The sequence below is a fragment of the Protopterus annectens genome, chromosome 8.part0 (assembly GCF_019279795.1).
Source record: "Protopterus annectens isolate FY-2018-M chromosome 8.part0, PAN1.0, whole genome shotgun sequence".
NCBI lineage: Eukaryota > Metazoa > Chordata > Ceratodontiformes > Protopteridae > Protopterus > Protopterus annectens.
The window spans coordinates 669585938-669603906 of NC_056741.1; the positions used below are offsets into that span (position 1 = coordinate 669585938).

Genomic DNA, 17969 nt, shown 5'->3' on the forward strand with positions numbered 1-17969 from the left:
AAAGACTCTAAAAAGAGTTTGCAACTTATCCCTAAAAACAGTATTTACCAAATTGTGTAAGAGTGACTCATAAGGGCAGCTTGCTTTTCTCTAAGATCAGACTTCCAGAGTCTGACACTCTTTTGCACTCATTTCTTAGGTGGGTGTAGTTACCTTTGTCACCACTGCATGAGGTATAACTAATGGAGGTGTCTCACTGTGTAACAATTTGCGCAGTTATAACAGAATAATGCACAAGCACTTGGGAGGGTTGCAGCCCTGTGACATAAGACAAAAAACAGTACTGTCCACTCCTTAGAATAATAGCACACAATACACTCAGCAGCTTAAAAAACCTTAGTGCTAGGGTGACAGTACTGGCACACTGTGAGTTCTGCGATTGTACAGTACACATGGTACAAGGCAGACAGTTTAAACTGTAAATACAGAGTGCATAAACACAGTATCACAGTGCTCTTAGTAAACAGATAGTGTTGCTTTTGCCAACATAGCCAGCATACACCTACATGCTAGCACCAATAAAAATATACATTGTAGCCCACTGGGTTAGGCTCTCACACAGAAAGTTTAGAAGAATAGAAGCAATACAGCCAGGAGTTAGAAGAGCCTTAGGATTTTACAAACTGTGAGGGATTGAAATGTGACAGAAGAGGAGGATGAGGCTAGTGTGGAAGAAGAGGAAGAGCTGAGCATTAGGCAGGTTTTATGCAGGAGCAGAGACATGTATTTTTGAGATGATTTTTTAAATAAGCTTTGAAATTATATCTATATATACTATACTATTATACCTATATTATTATAGCTATATATATCTATATCTAATCTATATCTATATCTATCTATATTTAATATATATGTATGTGTGTGTGTGTATTTATATATATAAATATCTATACAGGAAGAATGCAGAGTCCCTGCAATCACAACTACACAGGTAAAAGCTGCACTCTCTAAAGCCAAAAACACAGCATCCATGGGACTGGACAACATCCCAGGCTGCATTTTACATGAACTTCAGAATGAACTGGCTCCCCACTTAAGCACCGTGTTCAATAATAGCCTCGCATCAGGCTTTGTGCCCACTGAATGGCACACAGCAACAGTTATCCCACTCCACAAAGGGAGAGCCACCACTGATCCCAGAAACTATCGACCTATTAGCCTGATGAGCCTGGTCTGCAAGGCCATGGAACGTATCATCATGGAACTCATAAACAAAGACATTGGTAACCTCCAAACTCTGGATCCCTCCCAGTTCGGGTTTGTGAAAGGCAGATCATGACTCCTGAACCTTATCGACTTCTTTGAGGCAGTCACCAAAGCCGTGGATGAGGGTAAGGTGGTTCACACAGCCTATCTTGACCTAGCCAAGGCTTTTGACACCATCCCCCATTCTGGAATTATTGCTAAACTCACTAAACTAGGTATAAATCCCTATGTCACAAGATGGGTTGCCAACTGGCTCACTGACAGAGCCCACACTGTAAATGTTGCAGACTCCAAATCTGACCTCAAACCAGTGACAAGTGGAGTGCCACAGGGCTCCGTCCTGGGACCTCTCCTGTTTGGTATCTACTTCTCTGAAGTACAGGCTAACATAGAAGGCCTCTGGCTGATGAAGTTCACAGATGAGTGCAAACTAGGAGCCATAGTCAAGTCCCCAAATGATGTGGACATCCTACAGAAGGGCCTCACTGAGACAGATATCGGGTGTCAGAGCCATGGCCTTAAGCTCAATGCCAAAAAGTGCAGTGTCATCCACTTTGGTAAAAACTATGTACCCATGAACTACCACATAGGCAGCAATCTACTTAACTCTGAATGTGTGATAGGAGACCTTGGGACCCAGGTGGACAGTAGTCTCTCCTTTGATAGTCACATCGCCAAAGTAATCAGGAAATCCTTCTACATGGCACACCTCATCATAAAAGGGTTCTCATCCAGGAAAAAAGAGGTCATTGTTCCCCTCTACTCGTCACTCATTAGACCCATTATAGAGTAAAACGCCCCTTTTGGAATGTACCTCACAAGACATCTGCAGCAACTGGAAAGGTCACAGAAGTACCTCACAAAGAGGATTACTGGCCTCAAACAAATGCCCTACACTGACCGCCTCAAAAAACTCCAGCTTTACTCCACAGCATATCACCTACTCGGAGGTGATCTCTGCCTAACATATAAAGCTATGTCAAACCCAGAGCTGTTGGACATGCTACACCTAAAGAAATCCTAATCCCTCCAAGATACACGCTCTAGGGACCTAAACCTTGTCACCACATTAAACAGGACATGCTGGAGGGATAGATTCCTGTCCCAGAGACTTGCTATACTCTGGAACAAGCTACCCATCTATGTCAAGCAAAGTTCTTCATTAGCACTCTTCAAGAAAAATCTTGATGAGTGGATGGCAAATAGGAAATACACCCCGGGGATCTCTTCTGTGTCTCTGCTGGACAGTGGCACAGGAAAATAACTTTATTGGGTGGCGTAAGCTATGGTACCTTGCTGGCTAGGCTTACATAGACCCTTGGGCCAATAGCCTAGTACCTACCTATGAACCTATGAACCTATATATATATATATATATATATATATATATATATATATATATATATATATATATACATACACACACACACACACACACACACACACACACACACACACTATATATATGTGTGTGTGTGTGTGTGTGTGTGTATCTATAGCTATAGATATAGATATATGTGTGTGTGTGTGTGTGTGTGTGTGTGTGTGTGTGTGTGTGTGTGTGTGTGTGTGTGTGTGTGTGACTGGAGGGAGGCGGCACAGTGGCACAGTGTATAGTGTTGTTGCCTCACAATAAGAGGTTCTCCAGTTTGATTCTTGGCTAGGTTGCCTTTTATGTGTAGTCTGCATGTCCTCCCTGTGTTCATCTGGGTCTCCTCTGGGTGCTCCGGTTTCCTCCCAAATTCCAAAGACATGCAGTAGGTAGACTGGATACTCTAAACAGGCCATAGGTGTGAGTATGAGTGAGTGGTATGAAAGAACAACTGTGGCAGGGCTAGCCACTTGGAGATGTGAACCTTGGCTCAAGATGATTGTCACTGCTGAAGTGACATCCTGACCCTATGTGCAAAATGAGCAAAGGGGTTTTGGATGGATGGCTTTGTGACAATCTTTCTACCCCAGGCCATTAATCAATGAGTCTTAATCTTTTCTACTGACACCAGTGAGAGACAGTCACTAAGAACAGGAATGAACTTACACAGTATTTTAAATGCAGCTCTCTGTATCAAGCACAGTTTCCCCCAAGAGCACAGATGGAAGTTGCTCTAGACTTGAGACTGGACTCTCTGTCTCCAGATCCCAAACAAGACTCACTTTGGAGCACTGTGTCCCAGGTCCAAGAAGTTGACACACCCACACCTGGGTATGTGATTTTCACACCCACGCATACACTCCTGAGAAAGGCTGGTTCAGATTCACTAGTTGTACCCCTTCTGCCCAGACTATAAAGTAACCTGTCTTACACCAGTCAACCTCTGTCAGGCTCTTACAAGGATATCCAATTATACCGAGTAAAATCAAAAGTAACATAAATGCTAGAGTATAACCAAAGCAGCAAGGCTTTTTAGAGTGGTCAAGGTGTCAGTAAAATAAGCACAAGTACTCTCAAGATTTTAAAAGTATTCTCTAAAACGCCAGCCACAATGAAAGCTATACAAATATTTAATAATAAATAATAAAATAGAAAATGTGAGAATACTAAATGTCTAAGTACAATAAACAGAGTTTCAACCACAGGAGAAATAAAAATAACACAGATGGACAGATTCAAACAGATGCAGAAAAATACTACACAACTGATCTTACTATTTCCTGACTGTATAAAGAATACCTGTTCCCTAGTTAACTTAATTAATACAGCAAGGCAAGATTAGATGCTGAAATGTGTACTTACATAAGGCAAGGTGATGAGCTTCTAACAAACTAAACTGAACTCATTTTAACTCAACTGACTGTGATAACTGTCACAGATTTTTATATCAGGTTCCAAAGAAAACAAAACGAGCTGCTGTGTGAGTTCCATGCTCTTAGCGTTGGTTATAGAATTACATCATATTTGATCACCTGACTCTGACACAATACACATTTGAGCTTTGCTAAGATCTGTTGCAATATTTGAAAATTATAGAACAATTTCAAAAACCTCTACTTTTCCCTTCCAGAATTCTTTGTTTAAACATAAACATTTAATCAGTTATAATAACACTATTTATACATTTTAGCACAAGCAACTGTACAAATTACTGTGATAGTCAAATGACAAAATTATTTACAAAACCCCAGCTAACTATGCTGGCATATGTTACAGATGCACTGCCCTATTATCGCTGGCACAGGTGGCAGCTTTTCATATCATCACATCTCTCCCCCATTTGAAGACTCAAGCTAGTTTTTCAAGTGACCCTGGAAAAACATTGCTTGAGAGAAATGGGCCTGCCTGTTAGCACATTAAACTATACTCTGTCTTGAGAATCCAGCCTCCTCGCAGGCTGGGGGTCACACTACCTTATCTGGTCAGTTTTTCTTGTCAGGTCTCTGAGGGAAGCATCTATTGTACTATAATTGGAAATTAACTTTCTATAGTACCCTGCTGTTGCCAAGAATGCCCTCACCTGCTTTATGGTACCAGGGGCAGGTTATGCCTAAATAGCTTCCACTTTGGCAGCTTCTGGCCTAATCTTACCACTCCCTACTCTATGTCCCAGGTAGGAGACCTCTGCCATACCCATCTGACACTTACTGGGCTTAATGGTTAACCATGGCCTTTGCAGTCTACCTAGGACCTCCGTGACATGCTCAGGCTTCATTATGTTAACATAGTACAATTTGTGCCCCTGCCTCCTGCCTAGCAGGTTTACCATTTAATTAACAACACTGACCTTCCTTACCACTTTGAAGGGTCTCTCCCAATTTGCCTGCAGCTTACTGTGTCTGACAGAAATGAGCATCATAACCTGCTGTTCCACACCATACACTTGGGCTTGAGCATTCCTGTCATACCAGACCTTTTTTCTGCTGTTGAGCTCATGCCAGGTTCTCCTGGGTCAAGCCCATGAGCTTCCTAAGCCTCCCTAAGCCTTATTCTGAGGTTTATGACATATGCCACAACAGACACCTTGTGGGATTCACACTCACCCTATGGCCTTACAGCAACTAAAAGGGTGAAAAACCTGTGGATTCCTGGGGTACCTCTCTGTATGAAAGCAGTAGATGGGATAAATATTTGTCCCACTCTCCCCTAAACTGGTCTGCAAATGCCCATAGCATGAATTTTGGTATACAGTTTAACCACACCGCTTCCACAGAGAGGCCAGCAGGTCTGACAAGGAATTGGCACCTCTGTCAGTCAGTATTTCTCTTGGGAAACCTACCCTGCTGAAAATCTCTAACAAAGCATTTTCCATCTTCTCTGCCTCAATAGAAGACAGAGGCACCACTTCAGGGTATCTAGTAGCATAATCTAATAACAAGATACACTTCTTCCATGTGGAACTTGGGGTACTCAGAGGCCCCACAATATCCATACCTACCCTCTGAAATGGTTCCTCAATCACAAAGGCATTAATGGAGCATTGACCTTGTCTCCTGCCTTGGCTAACATTTGGGACTGCTCAAAGCTCCTACAGTACCCTCTTACATCCTTTGCAATCCAAGGCCAATAAAAGTTCTGTATAATATGTCTCTTGGTATGCTTTATGTCCATATGGCCTGCAAAAGTAATGCCATGGGCTATGGCTAGAAGTGCCAGATGGTAGAGTCGGGGCACTACTAACTGCTGTATTATCTCACCATCTAGCCCTCCCTCAGGGGTTCACTCTCTGTACAGTAACCCTTCCTTCCAGTTTGACTCCCCTTTTCCTTGAGCATTAGGTTTCTCCTTCGCTACCTCCCTCAAGCTTCATTAGGTAAGGTCCAAAAGCTGGGCTTGTCTCTATTCTACTTTTGTGACCCTTTCCCAGCTCCCCTTCCACATGAAGGCTAGTATCTTCTGATAGCAGTGCCTCACTGACAGCCTGGGTACTACCACTCACCTCTGTCCTTGCAGTCACCCTGTCAACAGGAACATCAGTACCTACCACCAGCTGTAGCTCACTTTCAGGCTCACTGCTACAATGTAGCTCACTCCCTGAAATAGCCACATCACCAGTGCCAGCTTTTAGGTGTGGGGTCTGTCTGGTCTTCCCCAGTCTACCAGACTTACCTGCCTGTCTCCAAGCCTGAGTGCATGTAACTGCATGAACACAAGGTACTGCATTATCAAAATTATTCCATATCAAGATATCTGCAGGAATATCCTCAAACACAGCTACCTACTTGCTTCCTTTTCCACCCTCCCAGTCCTGCTAAACCCTGGCCAAAAGTATTTGGAATGGGATCCATCCTAAAACTCTGACTGAAGTGGACTGCCCAAGCAAGTATTGCTCCTCTTTAACCACTGCAGGCTTTATAAAGGTTATGTCAGAGGCTGTGTCTCTTTTAGCAGTTGCCTGTCTTCCATCCAGTAAGATAGGATACAAACTCTGGTGATAGTTTGGTACCCCTTTTGTCTCCAGACAACTTACTACTGGCATGCTGTTATTCCCAGTGTCTGGCTCCATCACCTTTTATTCCCCATCTTGCTTCCTTGGATGTTTGTATGTTACATGTCCCCTCTGGTTACATTTAAAATATCTAACCCTTGATCCTGGCTATAAGCTTGAACTAGTGGCTTCCCCTGTTACTGGTAGACTCTGCTGGAGTGATCTAGGCTGCCCACCATGGGTTCTCTTATATCCATGTGCAGCACTGGGTATCCCCTTCTTGTGCAGCGATGCCCTGCTTGCTAAGTAGAGATCCTCTTTTCTCCCCAGTTCATAGGTTCATACTAGGTTAACTGCCCCTGCGAGCCATTTTAAGCCTAGCCAATTATCCCCTGTGAGACTCAAACCCTGTACCTTGTGTTTGTAAGGCAAACACCTTAACCATTAGGCCACCCTCCCACCCAGTTCATCTGCAGAGTTACACTCCTGGTCTGCAAAACAGATTTTCATATCCTCTGACAAAGTACTAAGGGCTTCTTCCCTCATCAAAAGGTCTGCCAGTCTTTCAAAAGTGGTGACCTGACACCAACTCACCCACCTATGAAAATAAGTGTTTAACTCAGCAATAAAATCACATACACTTTCATCTCCCTTGCATCTGTGCTCACAAAACTTTCTTTCTGTGAGCTTCAGGTGTTAACTTATAACAGTTCAGTAAACATTGTTTCACTCTATCACAGTATAAATAATCAATATCAGACAATTTAGAAACAACAGTTAGAGCTTTACCATGGAGTAAGGGGATCAGGAACCGTACCAAGATTTCTTGGTCAATATTATACTGTTTACATATTTTTTCAAATATATGAATAAAACTATTAAAGTCATCCCCCTCTGCAAATTGTGGAAAAAATTTACTGATATTGCTTCTGGGGTCCTGTTATTCCCTTGCCTATTACCTACATGACCCTGACGAAGGGTCAACATCTCCCTCTCAAATTCTCACTGTTTCTCTTTTCTTCAGCCTCAAAATGTCACAGTTTCTCATTTTTTTCAATCTCCAAATGCCACAGTCTCTCATTTTCTTCAAGCTCCAAACATCACAGTTTCTCTTCAGTCTCCAAATGCTACAGTCTCTCCTCAGACTCCAACTCCAAACACTTGGTTTCCAGTGCATGCTGACACTGCTTCTCCTTTTCTTCAGCCTCTTTAACTCCAGACATATTTTATGTCCTCTGAGGAAAAGGTGAACTATCCGGTTAATGAAGACTGCCTGTTGCCAACATCAGACTGGTTGTCCTCATGGCCACTGGTCCACTCTGCAGCTGCAATTCAGGCCAAAATAATTTCCTCTTTAGTCCAGCTAGCATGCAGCAGTCCTTTTGCTTCATGCACCTTAGCCAACTGGTTCTTTGTCAGCTTATCATAATCCTCTGCTGACATCTTTGCCTGCTTTCCCTGACTAAATTAAGCTAACAAAATAAATAAAATCATTGTAAAAATGAAACTCTGAATGTTTATCATTTGGCTGTTGAGAGTGCACACACCTTCAGTGACAACTGCCCACGGGTTACTGAAGTTCAATTAATATCCCATGGCTCTGTCACCAATATGTGATGGCCTATCTACCCCGGGCCAGTAATCAAGGAGCCTCAATCCTCACCACTGACACTGGTGAGAGGTGGTCACTAAGAACAAGAATTAACTTACATATTATTTTAAATGTATCTCTCTGCATCAAGCACAGTTTCCCCCAAGAGCACACAGGGAATCCTCCTCCAGACCTAGGACTGGGTTCACTCTCTCTCTCTTTCTCTCTCCAGATCCCAAACAAGACCCACTTTGGAACAGTGTGTCCCAGTTACAAGTAGCTGACACACCCACACTTGGGTATTTGATTTTCACACACACACACACACGCACACACACACACACACACACACACACACACACACACACACACACACACACACACACACACACACACACTCCTGGGAAAGGCTGGTATAGATTTACCAGCTGGGCCCTTCTGCCAGACTATAAGGTAACCTCACTGCCACCAGTCAACCACTGTCAGGCTCTTACAAGGTTATCCAATTATACTGAGTAAAAGCAACAATAACATAAATGGTTGAGTGTAGCCAAAGCAGCCAGGCTTTTTGGAGTGGCCAAGGCGACACTAAAATAAGCACAAGAACTCTCAAGATTTTAAAAGAATTGTCTAAAACTCCAGCCACAATGAAACGTATAAAACTATTTAATAATAAATAATAGCATAGAAAACATAAGAGTGCTAAATATCTAAGTACAATAAACATCAGAGGTTTAGCCACAGGAGAAATAAAAATAACACAGTGGACAGATTCACACAGAAGCAGAAAAACTCTACTTAATTGATCTCACTATATTTCCTCACTGTCTAAAGAATAACTGTTCCTTATCTAACTTAATTAATACAGAAAGTCAAGATTAGATGCTGTGATGCTTACTTCCACAATGTAAGGTGATGATATTCTAACAGACTGAAATGAACTCAACTGAACTTAACTAACTGACTGTGATAACTGTCATAGCTTTTTATATCAGGTTCCAAAGAAAACAAAACTAGGGAGTTCCATCCTTTCAGTGCTGGTTATAGAATGATATCACATTTGATCACCTGGATCTAGTACAATACACATTCAGAGCTTTGCTAAGATCTGTTGCAGTATTTTAACATTATAGAACAATTTCAAAAACCTCTTCTCTTCCATGCCAGAATTCATTCTTTAAACATAAACATTTAATTAGCTGTAATAACACTGCTGATACATTTTTAACACAAACATCTGTGCAAATCAGTGTGATAGTCAAATGACGCAAAATTATTTACAAAACTCTAGCTAACTATGTTGGCATATGTTACACATGTACTGCCCTATTCTCCCTGTCACAGATGGCAACACCTCATATTGTCACAAGCTCTGTCCGAGGTGCTCATCTAGTAGGTAAGGACTAGGCAGGCTACCCTTGCAGCCCACTTTAAGCCCAGCCATTTTCCCTTTCAAATGTGAGAATAAAACCCTGTACTGTGCATCTGGCAGGAAAACACCTTAACCATTATGCCAAACCTGAACACCTTTCTGGAGAATTAATAATCTAGAACTGACAGAACTGGTAGCAGTACCTCAAAATGAACACAGTAATATGTATCCTACTCCAGAACCTCTAACTGAATTTTCTGCATATAGCTTTTGAATGCAGTATAACCAACTCCAAAATGTAGGAATACTCATTCATCCATATTTATATATGTGTTGTTCACCAGCTATATTTTCTGTTCCAGTAGTATACTGATTCTGAAGCAGCAAGTGCAATCCATTATCTCTGAACTGCATGTACACATTTCCCTGCATTTTTGGAGCAAAGGCATCGATCATTCTGTATGAATCTCATCCAAGGGTTAACCTCTGGCCAGAAATGTTAAAGCTTGTTCACTTATACACTGAGCTAATAAGTAGTACCAGGTGTGACACACACACACACACACACACACACACACACACACACACACACACACACACACACACACACACACACACACACACGATGTGCGTGTGTGTATCAAAACAGGTTCCCGTTATGACCTGAAAATAAAAGCGTCATCATAAAAAGTAAACATGCTGTTATTTACCTCTCTTTATAGTTACACTTTTATTGAAGTTCTTTCCATTTTCAAATTCCACGGTACACGTATAGGCAACTACATCATTGTGCGATTCTGTCACTGCCTTTATATACTTGCAGGTACCAAAAGTCTGACATGAATCATTCTTGACAGAAGTTAACAAACGTATAATTTTTCCTGCAGAAGTCCAAGAGACAGACACCTCATCAGAAGGAAGATCACACACCAAACAAACTAGCTTCACTGTACTGCTGGACTGAAGTTTCCCAATGAACACAGTTATAAAAGGTTCTCTTGCTAAAAAAATAGAATAGAAAATTATTTCAGGCTACATGGAATTTTTTGCAGTAACACCTGAAATAAAATTAAATTGTTAAACAGAATTAGTTTGTTTTTGTACATATTTACTTACATGACCTGATCAGAGACCATTGCCTTTCTAAATTTATTATGTGGGCAGCTAATTTTATTTATATATTAATTATTGTCAAAATAAGCAGAACCCTACAGGGTAACTTTTCTGCAAATACTATCAACCACTCTGTCAACTAATCAGTCAGTCAAGTCAACATTTCTGTACTAACTCTGTTTAATGCTCTAATCCTCACACTTCTCCCCAGTGACCTTTCAGGATGATGATCTTTATCTCCAGGACTGTGTATCACAAAATTGCTTTTAGTAACAGAATATAATTAAACTACTTCATCTATCAGTGTACATCCTGCTTTACTGTAAATATTATAGGGGAATTATGATCACATCTCTAATCATAATCAAGTTATTATGTGTTTGAGATATGGATGTCAAGAATTTCACATTGAGGGTGAAGTAAAGCTTGAGAAGTGAATCTTGACACATCCATGTTGATACCCTAACTGTGATCTATGATCAGAGAGACCTGATCATAATTGTTTGTAACACATGGAGCTTTAGCTGCACAATGTACTACCAGTTAAAGTGTATTAGATGAAAAAAGTGTATTAGCATGAAGAGTTTTACAGCACTGAAAGCCATAAGTAAAACGTCCCTCTGACAACTTGTTTAAAATAGCTTCATTATACCATTCTTCTTATTAAAAGGGTTGCAAAGCAATAACAGCTTTGAAAACTGTTTTAGCTTCTCAGTGACATTCTCTGGGGACTTGCACTGGCTATGTTTATGCAATAGTGTTCAACTAATGTTTAACAGCACTTAGAGGCACTTTCCAAAATGTCTGCTGTCAGAAAAAAGTTTTTTTCACGGTTTTGGAACATAACCACTGCTCATGCACTGTATAAAAGACTGTGATCTGGTCTTTGATCATAACTGGATTATTATATACTCAAGGTTTAGATACCAAGAAATTCACCTCTCAAGCTTGAATCCTGTCAGTGATCGGAGACCTAGTCATAATTCTTTGTAGTGCATTGAGTTTTATCTTCTCCACATACAACTAGTTATAAAAGAAAATAAAAGTATGAAATGTTTTGCTGACTTTCAAATCTGTAAAGCACTTAGTGAGTACTGTCAGAAAGACAGTATAACATGCCTTAGTGAGAAATGTCAGAAAGATAGCAACACATTGCCTTATGTCAAGGAAAGCTAGGGGCAGATTACTGGTACAGAGAGCAAGCAGAAATTTTTTTTTAACTCTGCTACTGTTGTTTGCAGGCCAGTACAGGCAGATTTAATGGCCTAGCTTGATACTCAATCTTAACAATTGAAATAATTTAAGCTAAAGTGTTAAATTCTCCTAGGCTGAAACTGAATTTTCTTTATCTACTTCTCCCCTCTGCACATTGACAATCAAGCCTCCACAGTGGTATATTGGCCCCTATTCATTCCCTGGTAGTGAGGAGCTATCTTTCAAATCTGCAAAGGTAAGAGTCTATACAGGAGACTATCATCTGGGTAGACACTGGGGTGTGGGGCACTTTTACTCTAGCCAGCATCCTGGCAATGTAGAGCATTTTTCAGTTATGACCCATAAACCTACCTCCTCTAGATGGTGAAATGCACATCTGCATCACTGCAAGAACTGCAAATACTCCCACCACATCCACACCTGTGTATGCTCTCATGTGTAGGGACAGGAAGAGCTGCAACTGGTGCATGTGTCTCCTGGAATGGCTCCTGATTTCAGTGCTTCATGAGATTTTTCTCTGTCAACAATAGAGCAGCAGGCATGATTGGCTGGAAAACTACCTATCTCCCTCCCTCCCACAATAGGCACTGCCTGTCCTGACCGACAGCACCATCAATCACCCAAACAACTCCCTCCCTCCCACAATAGGCACTGCCAGTCCTCCCTGACACCACCATTAATTACCCAAGCAGCTAACAGAATCGGGGTTGACTGGGTCATACTCAGGGTCTTCTGCCTCCATGTCATACAGCTGGCCAAAGTTGAAATTGATCAATTGTGATCAGTATGCTGCACCTGTAAATAAATATAAATGAATAAACATTTATTTATAATATGCCTTCTCAAAAATCTTAAGAACAATAAATGAAATGTGAATCAGTTTTACATAACTGCACATAATGCATAAAGACAAATGACCATTCTTGGGAACATAAAATAAATAAAAGCCATGAAGATATGGCCTGCCAAGAGACTGACTAATCACATTTTCAAAAGAAACTGGAAATCAATTTCAGTCTGTAGTCTGTGAGACACCTGAACTAGACATTCCAAAGCTGTCACTGAAAGGGTATGCAGCCCAACTGAATCAGTCAGACCTCAGAGACATCAGGTAATTCAGCAATAGAGGAATGAAGAATTCTGCTAACCAAGTTAGATTTTAGTATTTTTTTGTAAAATAAGCAGAGCCAGGTCATGCAATGCTTTACTAGTTAAAAACAAAATCTTGAACATATGAAATACAAACTAGGGGCTAGTGTAAAGATTAAAGAATAGGTGAAATAAGAAATGATTGCAGAGCAGTAGTTTACAAAGAAGCAGCAGAATTCTGCACCAATTAGTCTAACATAGCTCATCAGCAGGGAGACCCAGTTCCAGGGAATTATTGTAGTCAGGTCAATAGCATGAAAAATGGGGTCTATATTAGAAGCATGAAAAGACATTACCGCAAACGCTCACATGAGCGAAAATGCCAGTAATCGAACTTGGTATTGTGGGGGGTTGTGCCCCCCACACCCCCCGCTAACTATATATTCTAACTCCGAGGTCACATTGCAGTGAGGAAAGGGCAACAAATCCCACTCCTCACTGTACCATGACTCCACAAACACCCTTTCGATTCCTGGCATTTTCGCTCATGTGAGCCTTCATGGTTATGTCGTTTCATGCATCTAATATAGACCCGGAAAAATGTTTCAAGATATTTCTGAGCAAATAGGAGTTTTCAGAGAGAAAGTTTATTATCAGATCTCATGCAAGATCATCATCATCATCATCATCCCCCTTTTCCCCAGTTTTACATGAGGTTGAGGGGTTGAGTCAAGTGTTGCCACCTCTCTCAATTCAATGCCACTCTCTTACCTTCTTTGAGAGTCATAACTGACTATCTCTGGTCTTCCCTCATACAATCCATCCATGTCTTTGACAGACATTTTTATTTCCTCTTGACTTCTTCCTAATTATATTCACCAAATCACATTCTGCTTTCCTCTCCATATGCCTGCACCACCATAACATGTTGTCTTTGAATTTCTCTGCAGTCTGAGTTACTTTGTCTTCTGCTCTAATGTCATCATTCCTTCATCTGTCCCACAGTGTGTATCCTACCACCCATCTCAGGTACTTCATCTCCATCACCTCTAGCTTCCTCAACTTCTCTGCTTTCATTACTCAGATTTCTGTACAACACAGAAACTGGTCACACCACTGTTTTGTACACTTTACTTTTCAGTTTCTTTGGAATTCTTCAATCATATACTACATTCCACTCTGTGCCATTTATCTGCAGACCCTCTGATACTAACTTTGACCTCCTCATTCAGACTTCTCCTCCACCACCCTTCCCAAATATCTGAAGTTGTTAACCTGCTCTGCTATTTTCCCTTCTGTCTCAGTTTTTCACTTTTTCCTGATTTTCCCCATCTGATGCCATGACAATTGTATTATTTGCACTCAGTTTCACAACACATGCTTTCAGTTTTGCATTCCATTCTTTCATCATTTGCTGGAGTTACTGTTGCAAGTCTGCTTGTAATGCCACAACATCTGCATACAGCAGATTTGTTGATCTGTTCCCTCCAGCAGAAGTAGGCTCAAAGCTGAACACTGATGAACCCCCACTCCCACTAGGAACCTCTCTGAGAGTTTATTCACTGTTCATATTTGTGTCATTGGGTCCTTGTACATAGCCTGAATTAATTCTACCAATGTTTCTGGGACTTCATACAAAGGACTGCCTAAATCAACTTCCTTGGAACCTCTCAAAGTCTAAGAATGCCCAGTTATATTATTTCCTCATGTTTAGCAACACTGACTGGAAACATTGGCTTGGTTGTGCTGCAGCCTCATCTGAAACCGGACTGCTCATCTCCATCTTATTTTTCATTAGTCTGCATATTCAGTTATCAATCTCCCTCAACAGCACTTTCATGCAGTGTGACAGGAGTTTGATATCTCAGTATTGTCAACAGTTATAAATGTCCCATTTGTCTTGGACACGTACAACAGAATGGTTATTCTCCAGTTATCTGGGATATGTTTTTCTCTCTATATTGCTATGAGTACCCTCAGTAGTCATTTTACCTCCTAAACTGGGGATGGTTGTCTCTTTTGGGGACAGGATTAATGTTATAAAAATGAATAGCTGCCATAAAATATTATATATATGTTGCCTGGACAAATTAACTCTGTATTGCACATAAAAGTGCAAGGAGCAATTTTCAGTCTGTGTGACTCTGACACTGGTCCATGTTAATTTTGTTGTACTATGTCTAACTTTCAGTGATGGAAGAATCAGCTTATCAAATGTATGAGTACGGTATGTTAAAAAAGGCTAAATCTACTCTTCTGGTTAGGATTTAAGTCCCAAACTGCAACTAATAACCCTCTATCTGCAAGTAGTGAGGCAGATATATTTATGACATTAAGCATCTCAACAGAGACTATTCCTTTCTTGTCTCCAAACTATCTCTTCCACATTGAAGCCCCACTAATTGTTAATGTTGCCCTACTTTATGAGCTAAGACTGCCATGCTAGAGGAAAGTTAATGATATAAGGTGTGACGTTTGGCCAATATCTCACTAGACTGCCAACAATAATGTGATATCCCCCACTTAAAACCTAGGGCAGTAATTAAGAAGTGTTAATCCTCACCACTGACTCCAGTGTGAAAGCATCATGGAAAACACCAGAGCACACAGTATACAAGAGTATAATTCCAGAATTTCCCTTAAGAGCACAACAGGAACATGCTCTATTTCCTGGGACTGGACTATATACCTCTGTCCACATCAGATGTAATCCCTTATCATACACTTCAGAGCAAAGTGCTCCAGTTTAAGACCTCTGACTCACTCACACTCAAAATAACTTTAAATCTCACACACTCAAACACTTATGAAAAGCCTGACACATATTTCCAGCTGTATCACCTCCCCAGTACAAATGAGAAATGCTGTCACCAGAGTCAGACAGGTCTACATGCCCTTCAAAGGGTGATCAATTATTAAAAATTAAATATCAAAATAAATAATAGCTATGACCAGAAGCAGCAGGGCATTTGAGGTGACCTGGGGAGTATCAAACAGATACAAACATGCTCTAATCTCTAAAGAATGCACTGATTGGTCAGTTACATTGTAAAGTAATGAAAAACATTTAATGTTGTATCTTTCGGCTTTTCCCGGTTAGGGGTTGCCACAGCGGAACTCCGGTCCACTAATGATTGGCAGTAGATTTTTACATACCGAGTTGCCAGCCCTGACACACAACCTTCAACGAAGGTACACCCATTCATGTATGTCTCCACACAGAAGACACTTTAGCTGAGAATTGAACAGGACAATGTCTTACTGTGAGGCGACAATGCTACCGCAGCACCACCACCGCGGTCTAATGAAAAACATTTAATAATAAGTAAAATGATTACAAGAATGAAAATCAATAACTTTCAATAAAAAACAGAATTCAATCACCAGAAATATAAAATTAAACTGTAGGATAGAAGCCCATCATCTTAAAAAACTGCCCCTAGGATTCAATAAAATCAGTGTAGGCTCTGTGTAGAGCCTACACAGAATGTACCAGTGTGCATGGCCATGGTTCTCCCTTGGCAGCACACCATTCATATTAATCATAGCATGTTGTCAAGGGAAATCACAGTAACATGTATATTGAATCCCTGTAAGTAGCATTGGAGAGGCTGTCCCATAGTTGTGTATTGTCTAGGAAATTTCTGGACAAATGTTATGCACAGGATAAGATTCCTTGTAATGTACTCTGTTGGTGTGGAAATATGTGTGAATGTTAATATATGTTTTTAATGTTTTCAAAATTTTTTTAATGCTTTTTTGCATGGCACAGCATGGAGTGCAGCAGTGCCAAGCTGTGCTTATACTTAAACAGTTGACACCTGGCAGACATCTAAAAATAGTAACCAGATGTAATCAATTATTTATTTAATTTTCTTTTAAAGCCTGTTTGCATGGCATGGAGTGCAGCAGTGCCAAGCTGTGCTTACACATCCATAGGTGACATCTGCCAGACATCCAAAAATAGAAACTGGATGTAATTAATCATTTATTTATGTCTACATTTTTTATTCTATTTTTTTGTCAATGGCTATTTGTGCAGTGTGGTGCAGTGCTTAGCACCACTAACAAGTTGCTTAGTTGTATATGTGAAGGTATACTTGCTTTCATAGTATTTGGGTAGCTAAGTAGGCTGAATCACAGCCTAAAGTGTAGTTGGTCCCAGGTTCGAGACCTGATGAGTCATACTTTTTTATATTTATTGCTGTGACAATGTATGAGGTAACCTAAAGGGCAGTCTAATTCAAAAATAAAATTGATACATTTGGAAAAGCTACAGGGTGCTAAGCACTGCTTAAACATGGTCAACAGCTATTCCTGTTTGCGTGTTGTTAAGCTCCACTAAAACACAGTTGTGCGAGTTTATGCGATGCTCAGCTGGTTTACATGATGCTAAGCAATGTGGCACTTTTTTGAATTTTACAGTATGATGTGAAAGGGTGGAAAAGCAGCCTATATTAAGGCCAAAAGGCGGGAATTCTGTGCATTCACTGGAGTCTCAGTAACCTGTCAGTATGCCTGGCTGTGTTGGTGAGGAAGCGCACTTTGGGGTTCAGAGGTGGGGTGTGCAGGAGTCTAGAGCATTTGTTGGACTCCTGGTCCAGAACTATGAACCCCGGCTGCTGCAGGGTGACTACTAGGGCTCAGAATGTAAATCTGAAGCTTGGGATTGATTGGCCAGGGATCTTACCAGTGCTACATGTATCACCCACACTGGTGAGCAGTGTCATCACCACTATGGTGACCTGAAGTGAAGGAAGATGAGAACCTTGGACACCTGTTTCTAAGAGGCTAGGGCTGGGCATGCCCCACAGATATTTAAGTATGGTTCATTCTACTTTACTAATATACAAGCTGAATCCATGCAAAACTGGTATTCATAATGGTTTGCTTCTCTTCCCATAGCTGCTGCTGAATGGATTTGCAATGTCCAGTCTCATGCTAGGCTCCTGGCCAGGATGCACTGTAAGTGTGGTAAATACAAGTAATTTCTGATAACTATAGTGCAATTACCAATAAA

At 40.8% G+C, this 17969-nt stretch overlaps 1 protein-coding gene across 1 annotated transcript in view; it reads right to left on the minus strand.

Annotated features, from left to right (window-relative positions):
* LOC122808974 (immunoglobulin alpha-2 heavy chain-like) overlaps positions 1 to 17969 on the minus strand; it is a 462686-nt gene that overhangs the window by 143124 nt on the left and 301593 nt on the right. Inside the window, exon 4 of the mRNA XM_044080138.1 lies at positions 10243 to 10533. Within this exon, the coding sequence (XP_043936073.1) occupies positions 10243 to 10533 (291 nt within the window). The remainder of the gene's footprint in view (positions 1 to 10242; positions 10534 to 17969) is intronic.